Below are 12764 nucleotides of genomic sequence, written 5' to 3'. Positions count from 1 at the left end.
GTCGAGTCGGCATTTATTCTAGGAGCCAATACAGAAATTTCACTCCTTCCCCATTCAAATTCTCCAGTCCGCAACTCTGCCCAACTTCAAGGCCCTTTTGAAATCTTACTTCCCTCAGAAAGCTTTGACTGATTTATTATTATTCTCCCAGAGCATAAGCCTCCCAAATCTCACCTCAGCATTTATGTACTGATAGCCACTAGGAGCACCTTAACTCCTATTGGTTTATCAATCAGTGGTATTTACTGGACTACTTTGTGTGCAAAGCACTGTACTAAACGTCTGGGAGAGTACAATTCAACAAAGTTCTTAGACACGTTCACTGCCCACAAGGAGCTTACAGCCTAGACGGGGGTTTATGTACTCTACTACATCAAAACGTTCCAATCTGGTGTCCCCTTTAATATTGGGAGCTCCAGGAGGGCACAGTTGGTATTTTCTGGTTCGATCGTATTCTTCTGCCACTTAGTGCGGTCACCTGCATGCAGTAGGTGTTCAAGAAATATCGATTGATTGGTTCTCCATCCCTTCCCAACACCAAAGTATATATATGAAGACAGGAGAGAGGATTTGCAAATGAAACTGTTTTATTAAAATCGAGGGGTGAACTCTGTCTCCAGACCCGCCAGGCCGATGCACCAGAGGAGCAGAACCCTAAGGGTCGATGCCTTCATTCAGTGGCAGGAGGGTGATGAAAATGGAGAGAACCACCACCCAGTGGATGGTCCTTCAGGCTCTCCCAGGAATCGGAAATTTCTCTTTTCATGAGTGGATATGAATATCGAGAGAGTGGGTGACCGTACGGTGCTTTAGGAATGTCAACATGGATATTGAAGTCCCCAGGGACTTCAGGTGATTGGTTCAGGTAACAGCTTGGGAGAGCGGGCCAGCTCTGTCATTCCCAGAGTGCGGCATTCAGGGAAGCAGATGGGCTACTGCCTTTGGCTGGCTCACAGGAATAGATGATAAGCACTAAAATGGAACGGGCTTAGCAGGTAACATGAGGGTTATGGAGGGAAAGCAGGGAATTTCCAAACACGGCATTGACGAGCTGGTCTTTGCAAGGAAGCACGTTTGTACTTTTTGTCAGCGTGGCGGGGATGTAGGGTCTGACGGGAAGGAATATCTTTCGTCTGTCCCTGCCCTTTCACCTGTCTTCATGAGAAGCACGTCGTAAGTGAGTTTGAGGAAAATGGGGGTAAGGGAGACTAAAGGCCCAAGGGAAGATGATTCTAAACTGAATGAGGGGAGGGAAGTGATGGTCATTTGGACGGGAACATTGCAAGGACTGATGCTCGCTAAACTAAAAGCAACGGACATTGGCAGCAAAGGAAACGGTCCTTTCTAAGGGCCTTATCCAGAGAGAACCTCCACTAAGAGACCCAGGCATTGTGTCTGTGTAAGGACAGGATAGTGAGGCCTAGAGTGGTCTAATCTAAAGGAGGAAGTTCTACTGTTATAAGGATTTCTTGGAAAGGTGATTGCCTAGAGGGTGGTGAAGTTGCCTAGGCGTAGGGTGCCCCGGAGCCCTGGCATCTCGTTCCGATGGGCTTTGATCGCCCGCTGGCGAGACTTCTCATCGGGGAATGTATCAAGATGACGGCCCACCTAGGAGGAGGAGGAAAAAATGGGTTAGAATGTGAGACGGAGAGCAATGCCGACATTGGGTCAGACCAACATTTAATCTGACCCAGTGTTCTGATTCCCACTGGGGAAACAAGACATTTGGAGGATGATTTGTGATTAGTGGAATAAAGCTGTTAGTCTGTTAAGCGGTGGTCTGGTACTGAGCACCCGTTTTGAAGAGATCACTTTACTAGGCCCTTAGAGTTATAGACTCGATATGGGCAGGGAATGTGCCTGTTTATTGTTATATTGTACTCTCCCTAGTGCTTAATACAGTCCTCTGCACATAGTAAGTGCTCAGTAAATACGATTGACTGACAAGTCCTTGGCCTCTAGTTGCAACGTAATGTGGGGGGGGGGGGGGGCGGAGGGAGACTGGACATACATATTTAAATAGACATAACTCTCAGGTGGATGGAATGTAAAAGGTACTAGGAGCAAAGATATAACGTGATTGTATATTCTACACATTATTATCAGTACACCTACACAGTGTTTGGAGGACCTGAGTAATCGGACTGTTTGGAGCCAGATGGAAGCAGAAACCAGTGTGGACTAGTAGAAAGAGCATGGACCTTGTAGTCAGAACCCCTGGGTTCTAATCCCTGCTCTCCCATTACCTGTTGTACCCCTTGAGCAAGTCACTTAACTTCTCTGTGCCTCAGTTCCCTTATAAGCAAAATGGGGATTCAATACCTGTTCTCCCTTCTGCTTAGACTATGAAACCCAAGTAGGACCCCATTGTCTTGTATCTACTCCAGTGCTTGGGATAGAGTAGGTGCTTCACATGTGCCACAATTATTATCATTGTTATTAATCTGGGGAGACTTCATGGGAGAAGTGGGATTCCAGTAGAAGTCTGAGAGAGGGGTTGTGGTTTGGCTAAACGGAAGGAAGAATGCGTTCCAAGCAGGGAATAACATGAGCTCTAGTTTGGAGGTGGGAGACTTGGTCGCAGGGTGGAAATCCCACCTCTTTGGTGAAGTGATTCCCTCCTCACCCCAGTAAGGTTTGATCGCATCTCCCAATCCATCCACCACTACTGCCTCAGATTGGACAACTCACATTGTGGAAATCACTTGTTCCAAGGGCTCAGTCATCTGGCGAATAGTTTTCTTTCTCCAACTTACTGGCTAGCTGGCATTTGATGAGTTCTCTTTGGTTGTGAGCAGGGAATGTGTCTGTTATATTGTATTCCCTCAAGCACTTAGTACAGTGCTTTGCGCAGAGAAAGCGCTCAGTAAATACAACTGACGGACTGACTATAAGCTTGACTGCATCCCTGAAACACAGTAGGGATTGCCGGCTCCTAGAAAGCAGGGATCAGTTCAATCAATAATTAATCAATGATTTTTACTGAGGGCTTACTGTGTGCAGACCACTGTACTAAGCACTTGGGAGAGAACAGAGTTGTTAGACAGGGAACTTGTCTGTCTAGAGGGGGAGACAGATAAATTATGGATTTGTACATAAGTGTGTGGGGCTGAGGCTGAGGTGAATATCAAGTGCTAAAAGGGTACAGATCTAAATCCATAGACGACACAGAAGGGTGACAGAGTAGGGGAAATTTGGGCTTAGTGAGGGAAGGCCTCTTGGAGGAGGTGTGGTTTTAAATAAGGCTTCGAAGGTGGGAAGGGTGGTGGTTTACCATTTAGGAAAAGGGAGGGAGTTCCAGGCCGGAGGGAGGACTTGGTTAAGGGTCGGCAGGGAGCTAGAGGAGATCGAAGTACAGCGAGTAGGTTGGCATTAGAGGAGAAAAGTGTGTGGGCTGGATTGTAGTAGGAAATCAACAAGGTGATATAGGAGGGGGTGAGCTGACTGGGTACTTGGGAGCCAGTGGTAAGGAGTTTCTGAGGTAAAGGTGAATAGACAGCCATTAGAGGTCAGGGAGAAGTGAAATGAAGGCTTTTTAGAAAAATGATCCCGGAAGCAGCGTGAAGTAAGGACTGGAATGGGGAGAGACGGCAGGCAGACAGGTCAGCAAGGATGTTGATGCAGTCGTCGTTCTATTTATTGTCTTGATTTTATTTATTGCCATTGTCCTTGTCTGTCTGTCTCCGTCTCCCGCGATTAGACCGTAAGCCCGTCGAAGGGCAGGGACTGTCTCTATCTGTTACCGAGTTGTACGTTCCGAGCGCTTAGTCCAGTGCTCTGAACATAGTAAGCGCTCAGTAAATACTATTGAATGAATAAGTGCTTGGATCAGTGTGGTAACAGTTTGGATGGAGAGGAAGGTGTGGATTTTAGCAATTTTGTGCAGGTAGAATCAATGGGATTTGGTGACAGATTGGGAGCAGGGAACATGTCTAACAACTCTGCTGTATTGTACTCACTCCCAAGCACCTAGCACAGTAAGTGCTCAATAAATAGCATTGATTGATTGAATGACAGAGGTGAGATGAGGCTAAGGCCAAGGTTATGGGCTTGTGAGACAAGGGAAGACAATAATGCTTTCTACCGTGATGGAAAAGAGAGGGGGAGGACAGGATTTGGGTGAGAAGATGAGGAGTTCGGTTTTGGGCATAATAAGTTTGAGGTGACGGCTGGACATCCAAGTCAGGAAGCCAGAGGAGATCAAAGAGGATCAGATGGATGACCACATGTGCAGTGTGGCCTAATGAAAAGAGCACTGGCTTGGGAGTCAGTGGACCTGGGTTCTAATCCCAGCTCCTCCACTTGTCTGCGGTGTGATCTTGGACAAATCACTAAACTTCTCTGTGCCTTAGTTCCCTCTTTACAATGGAGATTAAGTCTGTGGGCCCTATATAGGACAGTGTCCCACCTGATTATCTTGTATCTCCCCCAGCGCTTAGTACAGTGCCTGGCACATAGTAAGTGTTTAACAGATACCATTTTTAAGAAGTGCTCAATAAATACCGGCTCAGTTGACTGGCTAAATTACAGCTGTAGGTCAGCTCTCTGAGAGATGGATTCTCCCAGTGCCCACAGTTTTCAAATGGATGCAAAGCACTTTGGGAAGTTATGTGACTCTTCCAGGCCCCAGGGGGGCAACTAAATTAGTTGGGGTTGGTTTATTTTCCCTCCACACTTCCCTGCTTCATTAAATTTGCAGCTTAGATTGTCAGCCTTGAATAAGTTGTTGCAACTGAAGGAGTGAACGCAGTTTCCTGGTGGCTTAACACACAACTAGGGAGGGAGTAGCTTTGGTCTGAAGAGAATTTGGCTCCAAATACACCCCATCTGAAGTCACCTTCAGTTCATCTGCATTATTGCTGGCCATGTTCAAGTACTCTCTCTGCCGTACAGGCTTGTTTGTATTTATTGAGTGCCGATTGTGTGCAGAGCCCTATTCTAAGGGGTTCTCCTTAGAACAAACCACACCAAAACAGGTAGATTCAAGGGTGAAATAAAACATTTCCCTCCCAAACCTCCGGGGCTTCGTTGTGCTTCAGAGATCTCTGTGCTCTTTTGACTCTTTGCATTTAAAAAAATACATCCAAGGGTTCATCATTCCCAAACGTAAGAGGGAAAAGAAAAAGTCCACATCCTGCATGGCAGGGTAATGCTCTACTGTCTTATGCATCCTAGGGAACAGATTTATTTTCCCTTTGACTAATGCTGGCCCTTGAATTTTACATGCCACACCATTCCCCCCGAGTACCATCATTAATTATGGAGAAGTTGTGCAGGGCTCAGGTAGGCAGTGAACAGGTATAGCTGCCCCATTAGCGACCAGTTTCAGATTGGGCTGTCCAATGAGGAACAGCTCCTAATTGGAGGAGTGCGGAACAGGGACTGTGTCCAACCCGATTTGCTTGTGTCCACTCCAACACTTAGTATAGTGACTGACTCATAGTAAGCCCTTAACAAATACCACAATTATGATGATTAATAATAATAATAATGATAATGTTGGTATTTAAGCGCTTACTATGTGCAGAGCACTGTTCCAAGCGCTGGGGTAGACACAGGGGAATCAGGTTGTCCCACGTGGGGCTCACAGTCTTAATTCCCATTTTACAGATGAGGGAACTGAGGCACAGAGAAGTGAAGTGACTTGCCCACAGTCACATAGCTGACAAGTGGCAGAGCTGGGATTCGAACTCATGACCTCTGACTCAAAGCCCGTGCTCTTTCCACTGAGCCACGCTTATCCCTCCTTGATCCCCACTCCCCTCCTTGATCACCGCTTCCTGGGCCCCCAGTGTTGTCAGCAAAATGGCAGGAAAAGGCAAGTCCTAGGGGCCTGGGAACTGTTTCCTTCCTGCCGGATGTTTGGTTCCTTTGCTCCTGGAAGGGGGTTAAGATGACTGACCACCAAACAGCCCATCTGACTCAAACTCATTTTCCCTCTGGGGCAGCAGGAAATCAAAACTCCAATCTGAAACAGACGAGCTGAAGCTCGGATACCTGGGTTGCTTCCTTTAGCTTCTGGAAGTGCTGGTTGGATGCGCAAAGGTTCATTCCCGCAGACCAAGGAAATGCAGCAGAGTAACCAGGAAGGGACTGGTCGGGAAGAACCTTCTTCCCCTTTAGAAGGCAGGCTTAATGAACCAGAGGATGCTAAATGAACCTCAGACTTAAGACGTCCAGGAGAGCTTGGCCCAAAAGATCTCAGAGCCCAAAGATAAAGCATCAACTCGATGTCATTATGGTGTGAAGGATTCTTTTCAGAGGAGTGTCTAAGTCATCTAGAGACCAGAGCTGCCTGAAGCTAAGAAACTGTAAAGGCTCAGGCATGAGGCAGGCTCACAGAGGGGCCCAGAAGCTGGAGTGAGGTCAACACAGGTAAATAGACCCAATTTCCGGCTGTCTGGGAGTGGAGTCGACAGCCAGTCTCTAATGCCTGTTGAAAGGCTGCCTTGGGCAGGGTTGACTGTACAGAGCACCCTTTGAAATTCAGGTTCTCATCAGTGGTAGTCAGTCATTTGTATTTACTGAGCACCGTACTAAGCACTTGGGAGAGTACAATATAACAATATAACAGACACATTCCCTGCCCACTGCCAGCTTACATTCTAGAAGGGGAGACAGACATTAATATGAATAAATCATAGATATGTACACAAGTGCTGTGGGGCTGCGGGGGGGAAGGGGGGTGATGAATAAAGGGAGCAAGTCAGGATAACACAGATGGGAGTGGAAGAAAAGGAAAAAAGTACTTAGTCTGGGAAGGCCTCTTGGAGGAGAATGCCTTCAATAGTGCTTTGAAGGCGAGGAGAGTAATTGTCTGTGGGCTATGAGGAAGGAGGGCATTCCAGGTCAGAGGCAGGACATGGGTGAGAGAGCAGTGGTAGGATAGATGAGATTGAGGTACAGTTAGTATTAGAGGAACAATTGCCTTTGACATGGTAGTTTGGAAAATGGCTGTGTATCCTTTGATTGCATTCAGTTGATTTGGGGGTTCTGTTTCTCAATTTTTTTTATGGTCTTTAAGCACTTACTCTGTGCCAGGCACTGTACTAAGTGCTGGGGTAGATATAAATTAATCAGGTTGGACACAGTTCATGTCCCATATGGGGTTCACAGTCTTATTTTACAGATTAGGTAACTGAGGCACAGATAAATGAGGCACAGAGTTGCCTACCAACTCTATTTAGCCCTTGGGTCCCCTCATCCCATTCGTACCACCCATATCCATAACTTTATAGTCTATTGCTTCCTCCTACCTGTTTATTAAACCTCTGCCTCCCCTGCTAAATTGTAAACTCCTTGAGGGCAGGGACCATGTCTAATTCTTTTGTAAGCTCCAAAGCGTTTAGTGAAGTGTTCTGCACACAGTCTTAATAAATACTAATACTAATTCTAATGGTACTTAACTGCTTACTATGTGCCAAGCAGTGTTCTAAATGCTGGGGTAAATGCAAGCTCATCAAGTTGGACACAGGTCGTATCCCACAAGAGGCTCACACTCTTAATCCTTATTTTCCAGATGAGGTAACTGAGTCCCATAGAAGTGAAGTGACTTGCCCAATGCCACCCAGCAGACACGTGAGATTAGAACCAGGTTCCTTCTGACTTGCAAGCAATTGCTCTATCTTCTAAGACATGCTGCACTACTGATTGATTGAGTGATGGATGGAGAGAAGGGAGGAGGGAGGACAGTTTTGCCACTCCAAATATGACTGGAGTGTGTCGCGGTGGGGCAAGGAAGGAGACAGAAGCCCTCACCACCCACCAGGCCCTGCCTTGACTAGAATTAGGGTGAGAAAGCGGAGGGCGGGGGGGGGGGGGGGGGGGGGTTGGAGGGGTGTTTGTGTGTGTGTGGTGGGGGGGCATAGAATTGGGGAAGGGCACCCATCTGCCTCCTGAGGGCTTTCCTGCCCTAGAATTAGGCGATTCCCTAATGCCCTAACCCTCCCAGCTCCTAATCTGGGGACAGTGAGGGAAGAAGGGGAAACGTGAGAGAAATTAACCAGGTAAAGAAAAAAAGTTGCCCAAAGATCTGAAAAAGCCCACACAACTGTCATCTGTGTAGATTTCAGTCAAAAAAAAAAGTGACACGATCTCTGTGGGAAACGAGAGAGAGGTGAGAGAGAAATTCCGCTTCCCGGATGGAGGGGCTGTCTCCTATAATGAGTCCTTGAAAAGTATGGATTACTCCCATGCCAGTAATTACTATCATGTTCAGGGTGTCTGGGGGTCAGAGGCCCCGCACGACACAGATCAGTCCCGGGCACCGATGTGGGTTGGGCGGCTTCCTAATCTCCGACTCGGTTGTTAAACAATTAACATTTTAAGTGATTAACCGGGGTAGCATTTTCTCCAGAGATATCTGATCGCTTAAACCGTTATTATTTCTCTGTCTGTTGCTGAACACAGCGACACTCGCCCCTGCTCTTCCGACGAACTCCCTACAAATTAGCGGGGTGCTGGAGGATTGGGTGGCTGAGGGTTAAAGCCACTGGTTTTCTCCTGTAAATTCTACAATCCTGTCAGAGCGGCACGTTGTTTAGTATGTTTCCTCACTCCTCAAGAACCACCAGTGGTTGCTCATCCACCACCACATCAGACAGAAACACCTTACCATTGGCTTTAAAGCAGTCAATCACCTTGCCCCCGCCTACCTCACCTTACTGCCCTCTTACTACAACCCAGCCCACACACTTCGCTCCTCCAGTGCCAACCTATTCCCTGTACCTCAGTCTCCTCTCTCTCGCTGCCGACCTCGCCCACATCCTGCCTCTAGCCCGGAACGCCCTCCCTTTTCACGTCCGATAGAGAGTAACACTCTCCATTTTCAAAGCCTTATTGAAGACACATCTCCTCCAAGAGGCCTTCCCTGACTAAACTGTGTTAGGTACAAGATAATCAGGTTGGATAGAGTCCCTGTCCTACACAGGGTTCACAGTCTAAGTAGAAGGGAGAATGGGAAACAAATCTCAGTTTTACAAAGGAGGAAACTGAGGCATGGAGATTACACAGCTTGTCCAAGCAGGGAAGCAGTGGATCTGGATCCGGATTGGAACCCAAGACCTTTGATTCCCAAACTATTTTTGCTAGGCCACAGCTGCTTCTCCCATAAATGCTAGGGGGGAGGGGAGAATTCCCAAGTGCTTTCGTGGCAAAGAAGTGCTCGACTGGCAGTAGTGAAGGAAATATGACGAAAGACTAATCAGAAAAGGCCTCCTGGAAGAGATGTGATTTCAGGAGGGCCTTGAAGATGGGGAGACCACTTGTCTGCCAGATTTGAAGAAGGCAATTTGTGATTACAAAGCCAGACAAATCATTCCTGCACAATGTGTCCAATTGCAGTTGATCAGTCTCCGTTAATCTGGCATTTAGAGGAAAAGAATTTGAGGAGTCACTGTCTCAGTCTGTAGGGATCTCTTTAAAGGTTCAAAATGGATTCCCAAAGAGCAAATTCAGTGTATCAATAATCTCTGGAAAATCCAGGTGGAAAGTCAAGACCATTTTGGCTTGGTGGAAAGCCAAGCACTGTCCTCATCCCACATGGGTCTCACAGTCTTAATCTTAATTTTACAGATGAGGTAACTGAGGTACAGAGAACTTGAATGACTTGCCCACGGTCACACAGCACACAAGTGGTGGAGTCAGGATTAGAACCCAGGTCCTTCTGACTTCCAGTCCTGTGCTCTGCCAACTAAGGCATACTGCTTTTTATTGCTCAGCTCCCCTGCCTCCCTAATCAGTGGCCCTTTGCAAACTACTAACACTGAAGTCAACTCCTTCCTACAGGTTTGTGGTCCCAAACTCATCGTGCCTAGGCTCAGATTAGTCTCTGTTTATTATTGGGATATTCTGCCCTCTTCATCACCCTTTTGGAGGTGAGGGGATAAGTCTTTAATCAATTAATCCAAAAATCATTGGTATTTATTGAGTGTTCAATGAATGCAAAGCACTGCACTGAGGGTTTGGGAGGATGCCTCAGAAACAAGATGCATGTTCCCTTCCCTCCAGAAAATCTACAATCTACAGAAAGGATTGGATAAAGGAACAGGGCAGCTGCTCAAACCATGAAATCTCCACAGGTGTGGGAACTGGGACAGCAAAGGAGAGGGACATACCAGATTGAGATCAAAAGTAATAAATGGCGGGTTTTAGAAAATGCTCATTTCCCCTTGGAGGAAGTGACTCGAGTGTGCTGAAGATTCCTTGTGAGTGTGGAAGCGAGTCCAAGACTGAGGCTCTCGGACCCCAAATCCCACTTCTCAACCAATCGATGCATTGATCGTATTTATTAAGTGCTTGCTGTCTACAGACTACTGTATGAAGCACTTGGGAGAGTGCTAAAATTCAAGGTTGGTAGGCACGTTCTCCTCCTAAAGTGAGCTTACAGTTTAGAGGGGAAGATGGACATTTAATATAAATAAATTTTATGGATATGCACGTAAGTGGTGTGGGGCTAAGGGAAGGGTGAATAAAGGGAGTGAATCCAAGTGCAGGCTGATGCAGAAGGGAGTGGGAGAAGAGGAAGCAGCATGGTTTAATGGATAAAGCACGGCCTGGGAGTCAGAAGGACTGGGCTTCTAATCCTGGCCCTACCTTGGGCAACTCACTTCAATTCTCTGGGCCTCAGTTCCATCTTCTGTAAAATGGGGATTAAGACTGTGAACTCCACGGGGGACAGGGACTGTTTCCAACCTGATTAACTCGTATCTACCTGAGTGGTTAGAACAGTGCTTGGTACCTAAGTGCTTAACAGGTACTATTATTATTAGGAAATGAAGGCTTGGTCAGGGCAGGCCTCTTGGAGGAGATGTGCCTTCACTGAGGCTTTACAGGTGGGAAGAGTGATTGTTGGATATGAAAAGGGAGGGTGTTCCAGAGGCAGGATGTGGGCAAGGTATTGTCAGGGAGAGAGATGAGATTGAGATACAGTGAGTAGGTTGGCATTAGAGGAGCGAAGTGTGTTGGCCGGGTTATAGTAGGAGAGTAGCGAAGTGAGGTAGGGAGCAAGGTGATTGGGTGCTTTAAAGCCTACGGTAAGGATTTTCTGTTTGATGCGGAGTTAGACGGGCAACCACTGGAATTTCTTGAGGAGTGAGGAAACATGGACTGATCGTTTTTGTAGGAAAAAACTCTCTCTCACATTCTCTTTTCTCTCAATCAGTCAATCATATTTACTGAGCACTTATTTTTTGCAGAGGATGTTACTGAGCACTTGGGAAAGTACAATACAACAATAAACAGTCACATTCCTGCCCATATGAGCTGTCATCTGCCTGCCACTTACACCTCTCCGGCCCGACCTCCGTCGTGCCGCGCTCCCTCCAGGCTTTCCCCTCAGGCTCCATTCCAGAGACTGTAAGATCATTGTGGGCAGGGATGTGTCTGTTTATTATTATGTTGTACTCTCCCAAGCACATTAGTACAGTGCTTTGGACACAGTAAGCGCTCAATAGATAGGCTTGATTGAATGAGTAAATGAACAGGGAGGGACAGAGGTAGCTCCCACCCAGCCCTAGGAGTCGGGGGCATCTCTGTTTTCCCTCACGGCATCTGCCATTCCCCCTCTAGATTGCAAGCTCACTGTGGCCAGGGAATGTGTCTTCCAACTCAGTTGTATTGTACTCCCCAAGTACTGAGAAAAGTGGTCTGCACGCATTAAGGGCTCAATTAATACTACTGATCGATGGAATGATTACCAGACTGAAAACAAACCCCAAGAGGGGAAATTCTGCTTCAAACTCCAAGGCCTCCCAAACCAGGCCAGGTTGGGCCAAACTGTTGAGGAGTCCCGTCGAATTGTGCCACTCCCCTTCTCTCTCCCTCACAAAATGGTTCTAATATCGCCACGCTTCCCACTCTGTCCTCCCCGGGACCCCGCTGAGAAGCAGCGGGGCCTAGTGGATGGAGCCCGGGCCTGGGACTAAGAAGGACCTGTGTTCTAATCCCAGCTCTGCCACATCTCTGCTGAATGACCTCAGGCAAGTCACTTCTCTAGGCCTCAGTTCCCTCATCTGTAAAATGGGGATTCTGACTTTGAGTCCCATGTGGGACGGGGACTGTGTCCAAACTGATTAGGTCACATCTTCCCCAGAGCTGATCATGGTGCCTGGCACGTAGTAAATGCTTAACAAAAACCGTAGGGGAAAAAACACCCGCCGCCCTCGCCCAACACACCCGCCCGCACCCACGCACGCACCTTCACCCAACACACACATGCACGCACACGCACATATGCACACACGCCCCGCACGCGCGCACACTCACGCGCGCAGCCCGGGATGCAAATGATAGCGGTGGTGCCATCACTTGTGAAGCTTGACAGAAAATAATGAGAAACACTAAATCTTTTATAAGGTCAACACTCGCCTTTCCCGAGCAGCTGTCAAACAAGAAAAGAATTTAGCGCGGGCGCTGCGAAACTTCCATCGGCTCATTAAACCCAACAGGGCCCGGGCCTGGCGCGGGCGAAGGAGGTGCGGGGGCCCTCCGTTTTGTGTCAGTAATTTGCGGCAGAGGAGGGAGGAAGAAACAGCCGGCGCCGAAGGGGCCAAGGGGGGAGGCCGGGGAATCGTTAGCGCGCCCAGGAGCGGCCTTGGCTCCTAATTGGAAGCATTGGGCATTATCAACGGAGGATTTGCCTCAGTTCCCTGACAGCTACTGGGTCCAGAATGATCGTCCACTTGTCAGTGTAAAAGACCATTAAAAACAAACCATTTTGATTTAATTGGAGGCGGTGCGCTGAGGAGCCAGGTGAAGAGACTCAT

The 12764-nt window shown here is 47.7% G+C and overlaps 1 protein-coding gene across 1 annotated transcript in view; it reads right to left on the bottom strand.

Moving 5' to 3' along the window:
• Positions 1-565: 565 nt before the first annotated feature.
• CFAP77 (cilia and flagella associated protein 77) overlaps positions 566-12764 on the bottom strand; it is a 63794-nt gene continuing 51595 nt past the window's right edge. The window contains exon 6 of the mRNA XM_029063561.1: positions 566-1608. Coding sequence (XP_028919394.1) covers positions 1486-1608 — 123 coding nt within the window. The 3' untranslated portion in view covers positions 566-1485. The remainder of the gene's footprint in view (positions 1609-12764) is intronic.

Source organism: Ornithorhynchus anatinus, chromosome 4, assembly GCF_004115215.2.
Source record: "Ornithorhynchus anatinus isolate Pmale09 chromosome 4, mOrnAna1.pri.v4, whole genome shotgun sequence".
Lineage (NCBI taxonomy): Eukaryota > Metazoa > Chordata > Mammalia > Monotremata > Ornithorhynchidae > Ornithorhynchus > Ornithorhynchus anatinus.
This window is presented reverse-complemented; position numbering and strand designations above follow the sequence as displayed.